This window comes from Diaphorina citri, unplaced genomic scaffold (genome assembly GCF_000475195.1).
Source record: "Diaphorina citri unplaced genomic scaffold, Diaci psyllid genome assembly version 1.1 scaffold689, whole genome shotgun sequence".
Classification (NCBI taxonomy): domain Eukaryota; kingdom Metazoa; phylum Arthropoda; class Insecta; order Hemiptera; family Psyllidae; genus Diaphorina; species Diaphorina citri.
The window spans coordinates 23183-45412 of record NW_007378122.1 but is presented as its reverse complement, the minus strand read 5'-3'; the positions used below and the strand labels follow the sequence as shown (position 1 = coordinate 45412).

General features: G+C 38.5%; 4 protein-coding genes and 1 pseudogene across 4 annotated transcripts; 1 reads left to right on the top strand and 4 right to left on the bottom strand.

Moving 5' to 3' along the window:
* Nucleotides 1-837: 837 nt before the first annotated feature.
* LOC103511222 lies at nt 838-9587 on the bottom strand. Its single transcript, XM_026825060.1, has 7 exons — nt 9572-9587; nt 9184-9267; nt 8602-8889; nt 7347-7682; nt 5501-5557; nt 2180-2222; nt 838-1056 (listed from the first exon to the last, which is right to left on the bottom strand). Exons 2-7 carry the CDS (start codon nt 9238-9240, stop codon nt 986-988), a joined length of 852 nt encoding a protein of 283 aa, XP_026680861.1. The 5' UTR covers nt 9241-9267; nt 9572-9587; the 3' UTR covers nt 838-985.
* Nucleotides 9588-9823: 236 nt separating this feature from the next.
* LOC113465340 (ribosome-binding protein 1-like) lies at nt 9824-13827 on the bottom strand. Its single transcript, XM_026825058.1, has 6 exons — nt 13600-13827; nt 12437-12737; nt 11187-11669; nt 10966-11098; nt 10370-10511; nt 9824-10090 (listed from the first exon to the last, which is right to left on the bottom strand). The coding sequence occupies exons 2-6, from the start codon at nt 12731-12733 to the stop codon at nt 9862-9864; spliced, it is 1284 nt and encodes a 427-aa protein (XP_026680859.1). The 5' UTR covers nt 12734-12737; nt 13600-13827; the 3' UTR covers nt 9824-9861.
* Nucleotides 13828-17093: 3266 nt separating this feature from the next.
* On the bottom strand, nt 17094-18509 carry LOC103511221 (RRP15-like protein; the record flags this gene model as incomplete). The annotated part of the gene is made up of 4 exons (XM_026825053.1): nt 17094-17382; nt 17547-17740; nt 17887-17992; nt 18288-18509. Coding segments are annotated over 4 exons (534 nt in total), but the record flags the coding sequence as incomplete, so codon positions are not given.
* An 864-nt stretch (nt 18510-19373) lies between these two features.
* On the bottom strand, nt 19374-20228 carry LOC113468275 (RRP15-like protein). The gene is made up of 2 exons (XM_026825052.1): nt 20031-20228; nt 19374-19836 (listed from the first exon to the last, which is right to left on the bottom strand). Exons 1-2 carry the CDS (start codon nt 20072-20074, stop codon nt 19374-19376), a joined length of 507 nt encoding a protein of 168 aa, XP_026680853.1. The 5' UTR covers nt 20075-20228.
* A 416-nt stretch (nt 20229-20644) lies between these two features.
* Nucleotides 20645-22230, top strand: part of LOC108252629 — a 2780-nt pseudogene continuing 1194 nt past the window's right edge.

Below are 22230 nucleotides of genomic sequence, written 5' to 3'. Positions count from 1 at the left end.
AGGAACCAAACTGAGTTCCAATAAGGGGGAAATAATGCCAACGTGGGTCTTGAATTTTGCTATAAAGATACACAGTGGATTTCACCAATATTTTTTCAGTCCCTAAAAGGCATGTTAGCTAACAGCCTGCTAAGTTCCATTTGATTTGTATAGACTTAACAGAGCTGTTGAGCTAATAATAGGCCGTTAGGTGCTAAAAAGAAGATTAGTGAAACCCATCCACAGTGGTCACTTACGACAAGGGTCCGTCATGAAGTCCCGCGCCAAGTTTTAACTCCGGACAATTTGAAAACGACTTCCTAGGGTTGAAGAGGCGGACATACCAACACACACACACCAATCAGCACCAATATTTTTTCAGTCCCTAAAAGGCATGTTAGCTAACAGCCTGCTAAGTTCCATTTGATTTGTATAGACTTAACAGAGCTGTTGAGCTAATAATAGGCTGTTAGGTGCTAAAAAGAAGATTAGTGAAACCCATCCACAGTGGTCACTTACGAGAGTAAAAGACCTTATGGTAAAAGTATGACGACCAGTTATTCAAGTCCTTTGTCACTACGACTTGCTAAGACCTCTAATGACAAAGGACCTTATCGAGAATTTAAAACCAACCCTAGCATTGCTAGTAGTATAAGAAAAGAGCCCATTGGTATAAACCACACTGACACTACGACTTGCTAAGACCTCTAATGACAAAGGACCTTATCGAGAATTTAAAACCAACCCTAGCATTGCTAGTAGTATAAGAAAAGAACCCATTGTTCAACACTGTACTTGCTAAGACCTCTAATGACAAAGGACCTTATCGAGAATTTAAAACCAACCCTAGCATTGCTAGTAGTATAAGAAAAGAGCCCATTCATTGTTCAACACTGAGTGTAAACCAAGTACATACCGGGTACATCACAAAGAAATAGAAGGTTTAGAATGCATTGAGCCGACACTGGTTGTCACTTGCCAGTGGCGAAGATTAGAGGATGTGTCCTCACTCGGTGATGGAATTATCTTCCGAGGTCTCCCCTCCAGAGGAACCTTTCAGTTTTTTACGAAGCCAACCTGGAAAATGGGCAAGAGGGGGAAAGCATATTAGATTTCAACGTCCTATTAGTTCCGTGCCCGCAACCACTTCTGGGGCTTGTTGGTTTAAGTGTCACGGATTTATAAATTGTCTTTTTCTCCCTGTTTCTCATCAAGATAAAAGCTCCTCAATCGACCTCACGAGGATGAGTCCACCCTGGCTGACGGTGACTTAGGCCAGCCACTCACCCTCACAGGTACACCTGCCAGGTCTACCTACAACCTGATGAGCACATACACTATCAGGTAGACTTGACAGGTACGGCTGATTAGGTCCACCTGCCAGGTCTACCTGATGAGCACACACACTATCAGGTAGACCTGACAGGTACTGATCAGGTCCGCCTGTCAGGTCTACCTACTACCTGATGAGCACATACACTATTAGGTAGACCTGACAGGTAGACCTAAACAAGTGTACCTGATAATGACTGGCTGGCCTTATACAAGTAGATAATACATCTTACATATTAAAGTTAATAACAAGGGACATAGATGGGCACACACTTTTCATATTAAATGAAATATTGGAATGGTTAGTTCTATCAACACGTGCAATGTGCTAGACTTCTTAATTTTGGAAATATTAGTGAGTTAACTCGTGCTGTTAGGACAAGAACACAAAACTGTGTTACAAGACAAGTGCAGTTGTGCTAGGTTATTGTGTCTGGACAGTGGGACACTTGGACAGTAAAGGGCTAATAATAAAATTGTAAGAAGCACAACACACAAATAAAAGCAAAATAGTATCTGTTACATATGGAATACGTCACAATTCACAGAGGGACAAAAAAAAAAAGACTAGCATAAAAACTTGTGAAAAATCAAATGCATGCTTGTTAAAAAGGAAAACAATTTTGTTAGTCAAAATCACACAACACAAACGAGAGATAGAAATGTGAGGGTGTACAAGCCGAAGAAACTTTATAAAAAAGGAAAACAATTTTGTTAGTCAAAATCACACAACACAAACGAGAGATAGAAATGTGAGGGTGTACAAGCCGAAGAAACTTTATAGACAGAACACATCTATCGTTGAGAACATAACAAAAGAGGAAGTGAAAAGAAATTGGGGCGTGAGCCTTGTGTAATGTTTATCTACCTGACACTTTCTTCTTCTTGGAAGTGGTGGATGTGTTATTGCTCTGTAGTGGATGAATGGGAGAGGAAGCAAATAAATCATTAGAGTGTAAAATTTGGATGTTGCTAAAATGCCGAAAAACCTAGCAACTCAATTTTTCTTGAAACCCTGAAAAACCTTTTTCGTGTTAATATTGACCGGGCGGCACGGCGCTTCAAACTCTTGACGTTGGCGGGCCTCCCGGCACGCTTGATGTGGTATAGCGAGGTTCATAGGTTTAGGTTAGCTCAAGGCTACCTACTCTCAACCTCTCCTGATTTGACCAATGGGAGCAAAGGACAACTTAAATCCCGTAACAAATACAAAACTAGCTTTGGCAAATTTACATTATTGGGTACATAGTTATAGGGGTTTAACGTCACTTTTAACAACTTAGGTCTTCTCGTGACGGGGGTTTTACCTAGCATTTAACCTCACCCAGCCTGAGTGGAGCCGGGAACTCAGCAACGCGCGATTCCCCAGATTGTCACCATCCAGGTACTAACCACGCACAACGTTGCTTAACTTCAGTAATCCGTGGGTCCGTGGCCGAGTGGGTATCACACTAGGCTTGCACGCAGGAGGCCCGGGTTCGATTCCCGGCGGGACCGAGGTTTTTTCGGCTCTGTGCTTGGAGTTCGGGGTGCACTCAGCCTCGTGAGGACAATTGAGTAGCTACTTTAATCGAGTAGCGACCGATGGCGGCATTACAAGTCGAAGAGACGAGCGATAATAAATATGATGATTGAGTAAATGAAAGACTTGTAATACTGTGATACCCACAAAGTTGTGAGAAAGCTCTCTCTGCTTTAACACAAAGATTCATGATTTGATTTGATTTTACAAAACTAGCTTTCATTTTCCTGATTCTATTCTTGTAAAGTATTGTTCGATGTGCCCTCAAGTACTTGTGAAAGTTAGTCAAATTATTCTTGGTTAAAATACATCCAGGACAACACAATGGGGTTGGTTAAACCACAAGGTTATTTTCATGGCCGGAACCACAATCACAGTTTAAACTTGGTTTGTCTACCTCTCAGATAAAGCAATCCAATTGGCTAAAGTGTTTGAAATCAACAAATCAGATATCCAAGAGTTAAACCAAATTTAAACTCTGTGGTCCTGGCCATCGATCACTCTGCTTTGGTTATTCCGCATCAACTTGAGGAAGATAAGAAATAACAATTTACATTATTGGGTACATAGTTATAGGGGTTTAACGTCACTTTTAACAACTTAGGTCTTCTCGTGCCGGGGTTTTACCTAGCATTTAACCTCACCCAGCCTGAGTGGAGCCGGGAACTCAGCAGCACGCGATTCCCTAGATTGTCACCATCCAGGTACTAACCACGCACAACGTTGCTTAACTTCAGAAATCCGTGGGGAACTGGTGCATTAAGAAAATCATAAGCCGCTGGTTTATTTAGGTACATTATTATAGTAGGAATAACACCAACACTTACATCGTTTTTCTTCTTCTGGGCATCGACTTGTGCGGTCAGTTCGCTCACGGTAGACTTGGAGGTCCCCAGTTCAGACCTCAGGCTTGTCACAATACTCTCTTGCTGTGCAATATCCTTGCTCAGTTTGATCACTTCCGTCTTCTTCGCACTCAACTCGGCCGAAATCTGGGTCAAATCTTTATCCTTGGCGTTAAGTTCTTTCTTGAGCGATTCAATGTTCGACTCTTTCTCTTCAATGATGCTCAAGTATTTGCTGTCTCCCGTGGAGGAGTTCTTGGCTTCCTTGTTGTTCGTTTCGTCGTCGTTCTCTCGACCTTCGGCCGCGGGGCGCTCTGTGTTAGCTGTCACCTGAGAGAAGAAATGAGAGTAAATTTTATAAATTTCTTGGCAAAAGCAACATTGAAAAAAAAAAGGGAAAATGAAAATCAATTTTATAAATTTCTTGAATCCGAGAACGAACATTATCACATCAGGATAAAATCCGCCCCGGGCGGCAATCGAACCCGCAGCCTAGCGCTTACAAGGCAGACGCGCCACCAACCAAGCTAACTAGGCTGGCCAACCAATTTAAATTTTAATACAAGAAGATAGATTTTCAAATAAAACAGTGTTCTCCATTCATGAGAGTGTATTTTTTTCAGTTTATTCTCATTCTTCTTCCAAATTAATTTGAAACCGTTGAAGGCAGATCCCATTTTTTTCCGGCTGCTGAGGGTAATGTCTCATTTTTCAAGATACTAAGGATTCAGTTCCAAATTATTTTTAACTGGTTGAGGGAAAGCCACAGTTATGGTGGGTTTCACCAACCTTCTTTTCAGCCTCAAATAGCCTGTTTGCACAAATCGAAAAAACAGCCTGTTTGCACAGATCGAACTTAACTGGCTGTTAGCTCAACAGGAGTTCTAAGGACTGAATAAAACTGGTTGAGGGAAAGCCACAGTTATGGTGGGTTTCACCAACCTTCTTTTCAGCCTCAAACAGCCTGTTTGCACAAATCGACTGGTTGAGGGAAAGCCACAGTTATGGTGGGTTTCACCAACCTTCTTTTCAGCCTCAAACAGCCTGTTTGCACAAATCGAAAAAACAACCTGTTTGCACAGATCCAAAAAACAGCCTGTTTGCACAGATCGAACTTAATTGGCTGTTAGCTCAACAGGAGTTCTAAGGACTGAACAAATATTGGTGAAACCCACCCTTAGTTTTTAAACTGTAGGATATGTATTAAGCTCGGAGTAAGTTAAGTATTGGTGTGACTTACCTCATTATTATTGAGGCCATTGGAATCAATGCTGAAGGAGTCCTCGTTATGAGTTTTCTGTGGATGAAACAGATACGTACAAGGATAATTAATGGAGAAGAAACACCCGTGTTCATACAAGGCAACTAAGTCACAAAAGATCTAACCAAGTCGCAGTGGCATAGGGGGTTTAGAGCCGATGGCCCTACTTATACCAATACAAGGCACCAAACTACTTCTCTTAAGTAACCGATAAACTGCACCCAGGATCGAAAAAAACAGCCTGTTTGCACAGATCGAAAAAAACAGCCTGTTTGCACAGATCGAAAAAAACAGCCTGTTTGCACAGATCGATCTTAACTGGCTGTTAGCTCAACAGGAGTTCTAAGGACTGAACAAATATTGGTGAAACCCACCCTTAGTTTTTAAACTGTAGGATATGTATTAAGCTCGGAGTAAGTTAAGTATTGATGTGACTTACCTCATTATTATTGAGGCCATTGGAATCAATGCTGATGGAGTCCTCGTTATGAGTTTTCTGTGGATGAAACAGATACGTACATGGATAATTTATTAATGGAGAAGAAACACCCATGTCCTTACCTCATTATTATTGAGGCCATTGGAATCAATGCTGATGGAGTCCTCGTTATGAGTTTTCTGTGGATGAAACAGATACGTACAAGAATAATTAATGGAGAAGAAACACCCGTGTTCATACAAGGCAACTAAGTTACAAAAGATCTAACCAAGTCGCAGTGACATAGGGGGTTTAGAGCCGATGGCCCTACTTATACCAATACAAGGCACCTAACTACTTCTCTTAAGTAACCGATAAACTGCACCCAATATGCTAGGCAAAATGAGTATTAAAACTTCATGCTGCGCCGGCCTAGTTAGCTTAGTTGGTAGTGCGTCTGCCTTGTAAGTGCTAGGCCGCGGGTTCGATTCCCGCCCGGGGTGTATTTTATCCTGATGGGATAATGTTCGTTCTCAGAACGGCTGGCTTTCTCCTATCCTGTCTACCTTCTCTCTTTGATTTCGGGACGATAAGACCCTAGCAGTTACAGTTCCCTCTGTCAAACCTCTTAAAAAAACTAAAAAAAAAAAGAAAAAAATCGACCAAAACGAGGGGGAAGTAGGTTTCCCGAAATTTGTTTTAGGAAACCGAAAGCTCAAAATGGTTGAGAAAGAACAGCTAAAAAAATCACCATTCGAAAAAAATCTGGTAGTCATAAAAAAAAAAAAATACAGCATCAGCATTAAGTTTTAAAATGCTTACAAAACTTATACGAAATTTCCTGACAAAAAGTACCAAGGAAGCAAAAGCTTTTGCTCCATTTCTGTAGTAAGCGCTAAGCGCCACATCCATGATATTGCCAGCAAAGTATTCCTCCCAGAAAAGAATTAGGAATCCCAAGATTAAAACCGCCAGCGAAAAACTGATCAAACAACACAGGCATGAGATGAAAACATTTCAAAGGTATACTTTGGAATCCCAAGATTAAAACCGCCAGCGAAAAACTGATCAAACAATACAGGCATGAGATGAAAACATTTCAAAGGTATACTTTTTTTAATTTCTTATATTACCCCGGAACCCAAAAATGATGCCCCAGATCATAACGCAAGACCCAGAACGCAAAATATCCGTAGCAGAGACAAAAACAAAAAAGATTAGAAGAAGGAACAGAAGAGAGGAGACAATTGACGATAATTTCAATAATGAATTTACATATAAACCTCACACATCCCAGACCCCTAAGCAACCCTGCAGAAGCATATTTCTAGAGAAGCAATGACGAACATACAGGGTAGGTACTTCACGTACAGTATTCAGAAGCATATTTCTAGAGAAGCAATGACGAACATACAGGGTACTTCACGTACAGTATCAGATAAACAGGGTCCGTCATGAAGTCCCGCGCCAAGTTTTAACTCCGGACAATTTGAAAACGACTTCCTAGGGTTGAAGAGGCGGACATACCAACAAACACACCAATCACAATAGCAATGGGTTAGTGCTCTTAGATAGTTTGCAGCAAGTTAATGTAAATTCCACAGAAATTATTGGACTTGGCTTTCCTTCGGTCCTAACCCTAGCCAAGATCTTGTTAGATTACGTTTATGATCAATCATAATTCGTCCCGTTTTCCTCTATTCTACTTATGAAGAAAAATGTTTGCTTAAATGCCACATAAACTGGCAATAATATTGCGCAACCCAAGAGACATGCTACGCATTGCTACGAGTTTACACACAAAAAGTCACAAAAGTCTGTCTCTTGTGTAAAGGTGTCACTGCTTCGACAACATATTCACCTCGTCGATCGACTATGTTTGGACACACCTTTAGATATTTGCTCTGAGTCACTTGCGCAAGTCAACTTGCTCAGGTATTTAATGCCCAGTGAACACTAAGCTTTAGAACAGGAAACACTTCAACTTACCTTCAATTGTGCAACCTGAGCCTCCAGTAGCTCGACGGATTTCTGTTCCGCCTGGAGGGAGTCGAACCCGATCTTCAGCTGCGACTTGAGCTTCTGAATCTCCTTGGTAGCCTCGGCGGTTTTGGCCTTCTCTTCTTCCAGCGAGCTGGTGAGGATTTTCACTTCTTCGGCCAAATCTTTGGAGTCGTAGGAAGACGTTGTGTTGCTTACATTGGAGGCGAGCTTTCTCACTTGCTCTTCTAGTTGGTCTCGCTCTAGTGTGAGACTTTCGATCTGAGCGTTCCATCGGGTCTCCTCGGTCTCCACGCGGGCTTGAAGCTTGTTCAGCATGCCCTCCTGGGAAAATAAACAACACGATGTTAGTCAAGCTATTCTGGACAGAAAAGTATGGTGTACAGATTGGTTATGTATGGTTTACACTTTACACAATAGTTGTGTATGGTTATATTCAATCCTTCCTTCTGTTCATTTTCTTCATCCTTTCCCCAATTCAATCTTTGGTTAGGTGGAAGAGCTAACTGAGTGAGAATCCTGCCTTACAGCCCTAAAAAAAAGAAAATGATTAAAAGAAGAAGAGAGAAAAAAAAAGAGGTTTGAACTACTGAGGTCTTAGGTATCGTCCTGGAATCGAAGAAAAAAACAGGACAAGATAGGAGAAAGCCAGCTGTTCCGAGAACGAACCTGATCTGTTTAGGATAAAGGTAGCCCCGGGCGGGAATCGGACCCGCGACCTAATGCTGTGTCCACACATAGTCGACCCCGTCGATCGACGTCGACTGAAACCGATTAGGACCCAAAAAAAAAAAAAAAAAAAAAAAAAAAAAATGATTAAAAGAAGAAGAGAGAAAAAAGAGGTTTGAACTACTGAGGTCTTAGGTATCGTCCTGGAATCGAAGAAAAAAGCAGGACAGGATAGGAAAAAGCCAGCTGTTCCGAGAACGAAGCTGATCTGTTTAGGATAAAGGTGGCCCCGGGCGGGAATCGCACTCGCGACCTAAAGCTGTGTCCACATATAGTCGACCCCGTCGATCGACGTCGACTGAAACTGTACACTACCTCGATCGACGAGGTCGAATTTGTGTGGACACAGCTTAATGCTTACATACCGTGTCCGTGATGATGCTCTTATAGTTGGTGACCATGGCTTGGAGGGCTGTATTCTGCTTCTCTAGTTCACTCAATACTGCTGGCCTGAAACCGACTACCTCGATCGACGAGGTCGAATTTGTGTGGACACAGCTTAATGCTTACATACCGTGTCCGTGATGATGCTCTTATAATTGGTGACCATGGCTTGGAGGGCTGTATTCTGCTTCTCCAGTTCACTCAATACTGCTGGAGATGCTTCCCCATCTACCGACCCGTTGTTGGCGCTATGATTCGACTTCTCTTCGATCCAGCCAGCCAGGGCGGCTTCGAACTTTTCGAGCCAAGCTTTGTGCGAGACGTCTTTGGAGGATTTGGGAGCCACTTGAGGGAAGAGACGGGAGAGGTAGGCGCGGGTTTGGGTCTCTGCCTCGACACGAGCGTTGTCTAGCAACTCCTGACGGACAGAAGAGATAAAACATGAATGCCCTGAGCTCAACTGGGCGGATCTTCAAACAAAATCGTCATTAGAAACAAAACATTTGTTTTTCATCAGATTGAATACCTAGCCCACCTCTGAGGCTGGGTGGTCAAGAGCACTTACTGATTCTCAACCTGGAGGTGCTGGGTTCGAATCCCGGCCAGGGCGGAAATTTTTTCACCGAACTTTTCCGTTATTGCATAAGCATGGATGTAAAAGACCGTGCAATCTTAGGTTATTAAAAGAAAAAAATATATAGTAAATACATACCTGAGATTGTTTCACTTTGGTTTCCAATGCTTTCTCAGTTTTGCTCAGACCTTCCATGATGGAATAATTTTTGTTTCTCAATTCCTGAGGAAGATAAGAAATAACAATTTACATTATTGGGTACATAGTTATAGGGGTTTAACGTCACTTTTAACAACTTAGGTCTTCTCGTGACGGGGGTTTTACCTAGCATTCAACTTCACCCAGCCTGAGTGGAGCCGGGAACTCAGCAGCACGCGATTCCCCAGATTGTCACCATCCAGGTACTAACCACGCACAACGCTGCTTAACTTCAGTAATCCGTGGGGAACTGGTGCATTAAGAAAATCATAAGCTGCTGGTTTAAATTTAGGTACATTATTATAGTAGGAATAACACCAACACTTACATCGTTTTTCTTCTTCTGGGCGCTGATGTAAGTACATATATCTAAATTCCAAGAACATGGGATTCGTAATTTAAGGTTAAATCTAGGACTTACTTATTTCAACCACAACCTCTTAGAGTTCATAGACTGTTAGACTGCCTTCAAATAGTGGTTCTCAATCTAATATGAGAAATAACTTCTAGCAAGTCAATATGACATGATGAACCTTTGACCTACATTTCCTTCTTGTTATTTCATTGTTTAAATCAATCTAAATTTAAGATTCAGGCAAAATCCTAATACCTATATGCTCATACCTTTTCATCGTTAAGCTGTTTGATCCGCATGGCATAGCTCTGAAGTTCCGATGTCCTTAGGTTGACAGTATCCTCCAGATGGCGCACCTTGTGTTTTTCTCCATTCAGCTCTGATCTCAACTCGGTCAGCTTGGCTTGAATGCCCTTTGATATTTCCTTCTCGCTCACCAGCAGTTTTTCTTTCTCTTCCAGTTGTTTTCTCAACTTGATCAGAGGGTCTTGTCTGTGAAAGCAAGGAAGAAGTGGAAAACGTTCAAATCAATACCTCCTGATAGTTTTATTATTATTATCATCATCAATTGAATGTGATATATAGATACCTAGTTAATAACTTAATGCTTCCCATTTCTAGATTTCAATCCCAAGATATTAGACTAGGTAAATCCCAGCCTGGAACCATAACGAAAATAACATCACAGATGACAAACTACTTACTGACTGTAAGTTTGAGTTTTAGATTTCACAAATGCCTAGGTACTTTATAATTTACAAAACAACTTACCTGCCCTCAGTCCAATCTGTAGTGCCAGAAGTTTGCTTGTTGAGCAGAACTTCAATAATGGCTTCAATTTCAGTGTTGGAAAGTTCAGCCTTTGCTACCAGTGGCATCAGCACATTAATGCCCAATGCTTCCTTATCATTGCCTGGAAATTCAAACAACAAATGAACATATTGTAGGACTTGGATGTGAAGGTAAGTAGGTAAGGAGCTGAAATTGTTCCCTCACATAGGTTGACAGTTGGGTCAATAGAATACATTCACCACCTTATCCCTTGGCTAGAGGACATTAAACAGAGAGTAGACTAGTGTCTAGCTGTGGGACTATAAACAGGGAGGAGAACAGCTATCCCTAACCAGCCTAGCTAGCTGGCATTTTTTCAAAGGGTTATCTACTTTTAAAGAATAAGCACAGAAAGTGACTATGGTTCAGGATGAGCCAATTAAACATCCCTAGAGACCATTATCCTAGTGACCTAGTGTATGGCACTTAAAAAAAGAGATGTTTTCTTTATTCTGTTATCACCATTCAGCTACAACTCAAGCCACTAAAACAACCACACTGTCTAAAATAACTAGTAATAAATAAATAAAACTCACCAAGAGCCAATATAGCAGACAGGTCTGATTTCTTCTTCTTGCCACCTTTTGCTGAGGCTGGAGAACTAGTTACTGAAGATATCTGCTTCTTTATTTCCTTAGGCATGACTGCCACTTTTGGTTCCTCTTTCACTTGCTGAGGCTGGAGAACTAGTTACTGAAGATATCTGCTTCTTTATTTCCTTAGGCATGACTGCCACTTTTGGTTCCTCTTTCACAGGAGGTGCCTGTTCTACACTAGGGGCTTTCTGCTGCACTGCCTTTGGTTTTACATCCACTACTTTGGGTTCTTTCTTAACCACAGGTTGTTCTCCTTGAGCTTTCTTAGCTGGTGCCTCTCTCTTTGCTCTTTGTTCTTTAGGAGGGTCAGTTGGTGCAACCTTAGCAGTATCATTAGAACCTTTCTCCTTTATAGGAGCTTTAGGAACATTAGCCACATTCTGATTATTTTCTGAGAGTACAGTCTCAGCTTTCTTTTTCTTAGGCTCTGGCTTTGACTTTTCATTGTTTTCTTTGGAGTTAGTAACTTCAACATTGCCTTTACCTTTAGATGAATTTTTCTTTTCATTCCCTTCTGGTTTAGTTTGTTTTTCTGCATTCTGAGAGACTGACTTTGTCTCACTCAAATTTATCTTGATGTTCACTTGTAAACTCTGTTGTTTATTTTGAGATTTAGATGAAGAATCTTTGGAAGATTGTTGTTCCTGTCAACAGAATAGTCAATTAATTAGTAAAAGTTTAAACAGAACATCTTGCCCTATTCAAGTACCTAGGTAATTCAAAGATAAACACAGAAAAAGCTTTTTAATTTCTATTTTTTCTGATGCAAAACACATTCTGCCAGCCTAGTTAGCTTAGTTGGTAGTGCATCTGCCTTGTAAGCGCTAGGCTGCAGGTTCAATTCCCGAAAAGTTTAAACAGAACATCTTGCCCTATTCAAGTACCTAGGTAATTCAAAGATAAACACAGAAAAAGCTTTTTAATTTCTATTTTTTTCTGATGCAAAACACATTCTGCCAGCCTAGTTAGCTTAGTTGGTAGTGCATCTGCCTTGTAAGCGCTAGGCTGTAGTACCTAGGTAATTCAAAGATAAACACAGAAAAAGCTTTTTAATTTCTATTTTTTCTGATGCAAAACACATTCTGCCAGCCTAGTTACCTTAGTTGGTAGTGCATCTGCCTTGTAAGCGCTAGGCTGCAGGTTCAATTCCCACCCGGGGCAGATTTTATCCTGATGGGATGTTTGTTCTTGGAATGGCTGGCTTTCTCCTATCCTGTCTTCCTTCTCTCTTCAATTTTGGAACGATAAGATCTGGATTTCATTTTAGGAAAATGTAAAACAGCTCAACAAACTTACCTAAATGGAACTAAAGAAAAAGATTCATCCCTGACAAAGCTATGTTTTTAGTTAGCTAGACAAAAGCTGAATTTTTGACCTCAATTTGATCAAAAATTGAATTTAGTATACATACCTTAGTCTTTGTAACAGGGGCTACTGTGTCCATTGCTCCATCTGACTCAGTACTGAGACTATTCAGTCTCTTGTCTTCTTTAGCCGCTGCTTTCTTCTGCCTCTTTTTCTCCTTCGCTCTCATTGCTCTCTCCCTTGCTTCCTGGAGAGCAGCTTTCTTTTCAGCATCATTCTTCTTCTTTTGTTCTTCTTTTACCTCGTCAAATGATTTTTGATTGGGCAAAAGAAAAACAAAGTAGATGCCTCCAGCTGATACAAGAACAAGTGCAAGGATGCCGACAAATATTAGGATTTCCATGATTCTGAAAGTAAGAAAAATACAAAAATTGGTAAAATATGATGCAAAATTGCCTCCCTATATTTCTTTAGGTGTTTGTGAATTAATCACAAATACCAAAATGGTGTTTACCCAATAGATGTGTCAGTTCATTTTGTTTTTGACTGAGAATTGATTCAGTAGGAGATAAATTGTTACAGAGAACTGCATAGATCACTTTATTAGCCTATTGTGACAGTCCTAGTTTAATTGAATAGCATTTTATTTAGTTTGATCCCACAAAACATTGTAACAGACATGTTATGCCTACATTATTTAAGTAGCCCCCCTTCCTGATAATCAAGCATATTGCTTGGATACTAGGACAAAACATTGTAACAGACATGTTATGCCTACATTATTTAAGTAGCCCCCCTTCCTGATAATCAAGCATATTGCTTGGATACTAGGTACTTTAGATGGGGACTCATGTATTATTCATTCAATGTTTTATGGTTATACAGAGAACTGCATAGATCACTTTATTAGCCTATTGTGACAGTCCTAGTTTAATTGAATAGCATTTTATTTAGTTTGATCCCACAAACATTGTAACAGACATGTTATGCCTACATTATTTAAGTACTTAGCCCCCCTTCCTGATAATCAAGCATATTGCTTGGATACTAGATACTAGGTACTTTAGATGGGGACTCATGTATTATTCATTCAATGTTTTAAGGTTAATATATAAAACAAACAGTTGAGGGCGAGTCGCCTGAAAACATGCCAATTAATAGAGCTTAACTACTACATTGAATTTAGTTTAATTAATGATAAGCATCCTGCGTTTGTTGAATCAGAATAGGGAGTACCTACCTATAAAATTTGTTTCACTTGTTACTTACCTGCGTTACTTGCGGCAAATAAACTTCATGAACAAATACGAAATTAACAATTTAAACTACAGAATAAATAATACAGACGATTGCTTGGGATATAAAAACACAAAAACGATGAAAACTCAGGTTTGTAAAGAAATTTCTCCCACGAATCGGTCTAGAGTCGCCACCGCCACGTAGAAAATGACACAGACACAAGACACAACTCTTCAGAAGCGAACAGAAGATGAATGGTTGATTGGTCAATGGAGAACACCAAACATTTCATTTGATAACCATAAATAATACAGACGATTGCTTGGGATATAAAAACACAAAAACGATGAAAACTCAGGTTTGTAAAGAAATTTCTCCCACGAATCGGTCAGCGGTCTAGAGTCGCCACGTAGAAAATGACACAGACACAACTCTTCAGAAGCGAACAGAAGATGAATGGTACAATGGTTGATAACCGCGAGTGAAAGGAATGTGGTTTTTCAAAGTACTATCTCATTATGGAAAAAGCAAAGTCACAACTCATTGCTCAACAAAATGTTACGTTGTAATTTACTAATCTATGTCGTCAATTGAAATAGGTACTTAAAAGAGCAAATTTTTGTAAATGGTGGGCATCGAACTTAGGACCTTCTGCGTAGCAAGCAACTGCACAATAAATTTTATAAAATTTAAAAATTACCATTTGTCAGGATGAGCTAGTAAACTAATTTACTAATCTATGTCGTCAATTGAAATAGGTACTTAAAAGAGCAAATTTTTGTAAATGGTGGGCATCGAACTTAGGACCTTCTGTGTAGCAAGTAACTGCACAATAAATTTTATAAAATTACCATTTGTCAGGATGAGGTAGTAAACAAATCATCTGTAAAAAAAACAGCTGATTTTTATTACTTCCGCATTTATTAAAAGCGTATTTTTTTAGTACGACAGGGACGACCATTTTGAAAATACGCTTTTTATGTACTCGAAAGCTTGATAATGATTGGTTGAAAAATAATGTAAACTAGTACGACAGGGACGACCATTTTGAAAATACGCTTTTTATGTACTCGAAAGCTTGATAATGATTGGTTGAAAAATAATGTAAACAAAATTTTAAATGGCGCTTTTCGGTTTGCAACGGAAAGTAAAAAGAAAAGAAGAAAGACAGGTAAAGGTAAAAAATGTAAAAATCCCTTGTTAAAGATCGAAGATCTCTGTGATATCTGTGTTTGTGTGTCTCGAAGAAACTGTAAAATAATTTTATTCTCAACAAGAAAGCCCTTAAGCTATCAGCTATCCATTAATAAATTGATCGGTGAGTATTTTTTCACGTACATAGTTATACTATCTACCTAGGCACGAATAGGTAGGTAAAGATGGTAAAGCCCATCAGCATATTTCTGGCGCTTTTCGGTTTGCAACGGAAAGTAAAAAGAAAAGAAGAAAGACAGGTAAAGGTAAAAAATGTAAAAATCCCTTGTTAAAGATCAAAGATCTCTGTGATATCTGTGTTTGTGTGTCTCGAAGAAACTGTAAAATAATTTTATTCTCAACAAGAAGCCCTTAAGCTATCAGCTATCCATTAATAAATTGATCGGTGAGTATTTTTTCACGTACATAGTTATACTATCTACCTAGGCACGAATAGGTAGGTAAAGATGGTAAAGCCCATCAGCATATTTTTGCATTGCATACTAACATTATCAGTACAGAGAATACAGAATAATGAGGATAGAGTCCTCAAACAGTACACCCTTTCTCAACAATATACATGGTCCTTTTGCTATTGTCATTATAAGTAGGTAGATAGGTACCTACATACTTACTTGCATACTAACATTATCAGTACAGAGAATACAGAATAATGAGGATAGAGTCCTCAAACAGTACACCCTTTCTCAACAATATACACGGTCCTTTTGCTATTATCATTATAAGTAGGTAGATAGGTACCTACATACCTACTTTGAAAAACTGAACACCCAAAGAGCATGTATCAACATGAAGGTGCAAAATAATACAGGAATGGTTTACAACTTTACACAGCTTAAAAGGCTGATGAGCTTATCACGAAAATTAGGTACCTACTTTCAACTATTGGTTACCTAAGTAATGAGCTGTAAGCTGTATTTCTATAATTTCTGTTCGCTTCGTTTTTTGTAACCTTCTGGTGTTCTTCCGTCCTTTTCTGTGTAATTTTACTGTCTTCTTCCGCGGCTGTTTACCTAATCTGGGCTTTCGGCGATGCGTGTCCATCATAAAATAAGTAATTAAAATTTATTATTAATGTACGTCTCTAATTAATTTTGAATGAAAGTTTCATCTTGAAATAATGAAATTCTTTTCGTAGAAAGAAAGTATGTTATAATGGAAATGTAATCAGAAAAGTGTTTAATGTATTATTAAGGTTCCATTTAACAAGGTATGATTTAGAAATAATCTAGAATATGTTTGATAGACGTAATAACTTCCACGTTTCGCGCGTTAGGTATACGTATACTCGTACTTTTTTTTACGATTTGTTCGGGGGAGGGGAGGGTAAAATTTGAGGATTTTTTTTTACATATTTTTATTTGAACTTAAAGTACGTATTCTCAACATGTATTCCACGTTTCGCGCGTTAGGTATACGTATACTCGTACTTTTTTTACGATTTGTTCGGGGGAGGGGAGGTTAAAATTTGAGGATTTTTTTTACGTATCTTAGAATTCTCTAAGGCAACACATATATTTTTTTCGGCAAAAAAGAAAAAATCATGCACTTAAGGGTTAATTTTGAATGTAAGTTTCATCTTGAAATAATGAAATTCTTTTCGTAGAAAAAAAGTATGTTATAACGGAAATGTAATCAGAAAAGTGTTTAATGTATTATTAAGGTTCCTTCCATTTAACAAGGTATGATTTAGAAATAATCTAGAATATGGTTGATAGACGTAATAACTTCCACGTTTCGCGCGTTAGGTATACGTATACTCGTACTTTTTTTACGATTTGTTCGGGGGAGGGGAGGTTAAAATTTGAGGATACGTTTCGCGCGTTAGGTATACGTATACTCGTACTTTTTTTACGATTTGTTCGGGGGAGGGGAGGTTAAAATTTGAGGATTTTTTTTTACATATTTTTATTTGAACTTAAAGTACGTATCAATGTATTCTCAACAGTGTTATTGCTTTTGTTTTGACTTGAAATGCAAATGAGTTGTATCTTAAAGTACTTACCTATGTATTTACAACCAATTCTCAACAGTGTTATTGCTTTTGTTTTGACTTGAAATGCAAATGAGTTGTATCTTAAAGTACTTACCTATGTATTTACAACCAATGTTGTGTGTTTATTACTTTCGTTTTGACTTGAAATGTAACTAATTGTATCATTTCCAACTTTTTATTGAATTCTTCCTTTTCTCTTTGAATTAAAAGTGAGGATGTAAAGTTTACCTTACTTGATTTATTTTGTAAATATTATTTAATATTTCCTCCTATTTTTCTTGCCCAGTGTACATTTTGAATAATAAATCTATTATTAAAGAAAACTTGTTTGATTAAAAAACAAGATGTTGTGCCTATTTATTTATTAATCTGACAGAAAGATTACAATAATCTATCACTTGTGAACATTAAAATCTCCATTTCTGGGGAAGGATTAGATGGAGATCTAGGTGCTTTAGCATGAGAGTTTCAAAAAGGGGGAGCTAGATTGCACAAATTATGACACCACAAGGGAACCTAGTAATGAAGCATCCAACTTTTACAGCTTCAGCAAAATCCTGCAGTTGAACAGCCAAAGGGGCTAAGTATTTCTAATCACTGAAATCACTATCACCATCATCTTGACTGTCTCCATCACTGCCACTACCTCCATCACTCTCACCACCATCATTGTCATTATCACTGTAATCAGCATCAACATCCATAGAAAAGGAAAACTTGGCTCCTCCTGACTTGGCACTTTTCTTATCAGCTTCTAATCACTGAAATCACTATCACCATCATCTTGACTGTCTCCATCACTGCCACTACCTCCATCACTCTCACCACCATCATTGTCATCATCACTGTAATCAGCATCAACATCCATAGAAAAGGAAAACTTGGCTCCTCCTGACTTGGCACTTTTCTTATCAGTGCTCTTATCACTCGGTTTGACCTTCTTCTTTACTTGACTTTCACCTTCCTCCTCATCTTCTTTGTCCCAATCTTTCATACTTGCTCCCATCATGAAGTTATTCCTAAGAACATCCCATGTTTTGCCTGTTTTATTAACTTGTGTGGAAATCTGAAAACATATTGCATACATTTTAGTTAAGGGTACTCACCTTCCTCCTCATCTTCTTTGTCCCAATCTTTCATACTTGCTCCCATCATGAAGTTATTCCTAAGAACATCCCATGTTTTGCCTGCTTTATTAGCTTGTGTGGAAATCTGAAAACATATTGCATACATTTTAGTTAAGGGTACTTTTTTTAAATCACAAATTTAATTTTTGGTCTATTTCTCTTTGATAGGTAAATTTTTACCTCTCCATACTTTTGGATCATTTGAAAGCAAAATAAGTTAAAAGAATACCTAACTAAAGGTTTCATTACAAATGTGTGGGCTCTGATAGATGCTTACTGTAAATAGTTCTACTGAGGAATCTTTACCTTGTTTGGTGCCATCTCCTGGTCACTATCACTTTCACTTTTGACGGGAAATAGTTCTACTGAGGAATCTTTACCTTGTTTGGTGCCATCTCCTGGTCACTATCACTTTCACTTTTGACAGGGTTGTCTACATTTTCACATTTTGCACGTTCAGCCAAGGTATCCAGGAATTCTTTCTTGTTCACTGATTTGTAGGCTTTGTCTCTTTTCACTTCTAAACTGCCAGCTTCATTTAGTTTTTCAGTGAGTGTCTTCTGCTGCTGTCTTACTGCATTGAATAATGTTATCACACCTCTGTGGGGAGAAATATTATGAATAGCATTACATATTTAAGTAGTATTTTCAAAACAATTATCTATGACAAGATTAACACACTCTAAATCCAAATTTTCCCCTCGGTTCTAGAGATAGAGCGATCAGTGTGTGAACTATGAAATGTGAACTGTGAACTGTGAATGGATCTCGTTCTTATAATATAAGATTTAAGTAGTATTTTCAAAACAATTATCTATGACAAGATTAACACACTCTAAATCCAAATTTTCCCCTTTATTTATTTCACTACCCAAGAACCTAGTAAGTATAGTGTTTGTGGGTTTTGTGATAGGGCCATAAATTTTACACACTCTTAAGTAATGAAACTTTATTTATTTAAAGATAATTATTGACTCAATGCTAAAAAAAAAAAAAAGATTTGATAAAGGAAACGGGAACTGCTAAAGTTTTTAAGGTCTTATCTTCTCTAAAGCAAAAAGAGAAGGCAGACAGGAGAGGAGAAAGTCAACTGTTCTGAGAAAAAACCTTATTTATAGCAGATAAAATCTGCCCCGGGCAGGAATCGGACCCGCGATCTAGCGCGTACAAGGCAGACGCGCTACACTCCAAGCTAACCAAAACACTAGGGCTCGCAAGCCTAGCTTAGCCCTGTGTATAACCTCCTATTACTTCCCTGCAAAGCATTGTTGTTTCCAAGATGTTTAAAAACAAACACTGTTATGGTTTCAGTTTGGGGTAGCCGTGGTGATTACAAATCAGGTCGTAGCACAAGTAGATGGAGCAGCTATGTTCAATGCAGACCCCAAAAAACCAATAGGAGGAAATATTATGGCACACTCTTCTACCAAAAAAAAAAACTGATGATTATAAGAAGGTATTAGTACTTAAATACATACCAATAACCTCCTCTGTGCTACTGATAGTGTAATTGCAGGATCTGGCTTTTCTTCTTTAATTTCTGGCTCTTGTTTGACTTCTATTTTTACTTCTGCATCTTCAGTCTGATCATTCTTGATAATTTCAAATCCTAATTTTTCTTCTACTGGTGCTGCAACTGCTTTAGGATCATTGAGCTTTTTAGCTCTTGCCAGCACTATACCTTTCTTCCTCTTGGGCTTTTTTGATTTTAAAATTTTGGACATGGCATCTGCCCATGCAGGGTTGTCCATTAGTTTCTGCTCCGTGTTATTCACACTCTCATCATCACTACTATGGATACTTTCCTCGTCAGACTGGTCAATTTCTGAGTCGTCAGAGAGGAGGTTTCTATCTTCACTAGAGTCATCCTCTCCACTGATATCCAAATCTTCCTTACCAATATCAAGATCATCTTCACTATCCTCTTTGGTAGACATAGTGGACACTGCTGGCCTTTTGATTTTGAGTCCCATGTTTTATTTCACAGCACTTACCAAAGGAGTATGATTAACTACATTAAAGGAACTAGTAAACCACTTAACTTGGAAAAGAAAAGGCCTGTGCTTGAGGAATTAAAAATAAAAAGGGCAAAAAAGAAGAGATCATCTTCACTATCCTCTTTGGTAGACATAGTGGACACTGCTGGCCTTTTGATTTTGAGTCCCATGTTTTATTTCACAGCACTTACAAAAGGAGTATGATTAACTACATTAAAGGAACTAGTAAACCGCTTAACTTGGAAAAGAAAACCTGTGCTTGAGGAATTAAAAATAAAAAGGGCAAAAAAGAAAAAAGATTTCACAGAACCTCTAACAAAAAAACACAAAATTTCAAGATTTGAGTTTGAGGTTAGAATTTTAAAAACACATGGGTTTTTTAGGCGTATTTTTGGGAAATCATATGAAAAAAATACGCCTTACAAAAAAAAACCAAATGGAAATTAAAAATTAAAAGAGCAGTCGAGTCGACAGACTACATTAAAGGAACTAGTAAACCACTTAACTTGGAAAAGAAAAGGCCTGTGCTTGAGGAATTAAAAATAAAAAGGGCAAAAAAGAAAAAAAGTTCACAGAACTCAGAACTTCTAACGAAAAAACACAAAACTTCAAGATTTGAGTTTGAGGTTAGAATTTTAAAAACACATGGGTTTTTTAGGCGTATTTTTGGGAAATCATATGAAAAAAATACGCCTTACAAAAAAAAAACAAATGGAAACTAAAAGTTAAAAGAGCACTGAGCAGTCGAGTCGCTGTCGAGACAAGTGATAAAAGATAAATCTAGAAAAATAAAGTAAAAAGATAAAAGAACTGAGAACTGGATATATCCTCTTCTTCTGAGCAATATCACCTAGGAAGGAGATCATCAGATGTAGAAGAAGAGATTACCTTATTCTAAATGGCGAGCAGACTTTACAAAGAATATTTGAAGCTATTTGAACACTGGCCACTTGATATCACCAAAAGAGGAGGCAGGTAAATATAAAAAGGTCATTTTTTTCAAAGGGTTGGACAGAGGGAACTGTAACTGCTAAGGTCTTGAGTCTTATCGTCCCGAAATGAAAGAGAGAAGGAAGACAGGATAGGAGAAAACCAGCTGTTCCAAGAGTGAACCTTCTCCGTTCAGGATAAAATCTACCTGGATGGAAATCAAACCCACAGTCTAGCACTTACAAGGCAGATGACAGATGTGCTACCTCTACCAGTGTGGTTATAATGTTATATACTGGGTTGGGGAAGGCAAGGTTGGTAAACTTGCCTTGTTTTTCAGCTACCACTCCCGTGCCAAACTGTAGAAACAATATCCTGTCTCACCTAGTCTTAAATATAAAAAGGTCATTTTTTTCAAAGGGTTGGACAGAGGGAACTGTAACTGCTAAGGTCTTGAGTCTTATCGTCCCGAAATGAAACGAAAGAGAGAAGGAAGACAGGATAGGAGAAAACCAGCTGTTCCGAGAGTGAACCTTCTCCATTCAGGATAAAATCTACCTGGATGGAAATCAAACCCACAGTCTAGCTCTTACAAGGCAGATGACAGATGTGCTACCTCTACCAGGTTGTGGTTATATACTGGGTTGGGGAAGGCAAGGTGGGTAAACTTGCCTTGTTTTTCAGTTACCACTCATGTGCCAAACTGTAGAAACAATATCCTGTCTCACCTAGTCCAAGACTCCAAGCTCATCTCAACCCGGTACATAACCACAACCCCAAAGTAACTAGGCTGGCTGAAAAGGTCAAGCCAGTAGCAATAGCGTATTGAACACACCAGTTCCCAATGGATCACTAAAGTTAAGCAACATTGCATATAGTTAGTATCTGGATGCATGACCATATGGGCAACTGGCAACTGTGTGTTGCCTGGTCCCAGCTTCACTCAGTTTGGTTTAGGTTAAATTGAGGCAGGTATCTCGTTGCAGAATCAAGGGTAGGTAACTTGTGAGAAGACTTCTTTATTCCTTCTCCTCCATATTTGAAAATTTCTACAGGTATTCCGTCTTCACCAGGTGACTTGCCATTCTTCATATTATCAATTGCATCTTTAACTTCTCTCAGGGTTGGTTCTTCTATTTCTTCATTGTTTTCACGGATTTCATGAGTGCTCTCTAAATAAAAGATTTTTAATAATAATAATGAACTTATTATGCCTACTGTATGCCTTTTTTCCCTCCACTTTACTCATTTAATTTTTTTTTTGTTAGAAATATAGGTAGCTTTCTAAATTTGTTTATGAAAATAAAAAAAAAAACCTGCTTTTGTATTTCATTAAAAAAGAGCCGAATTTTTTTTGAGTTGATTTTGATTTGTTTGTTTCTTTATTTATTTTTAT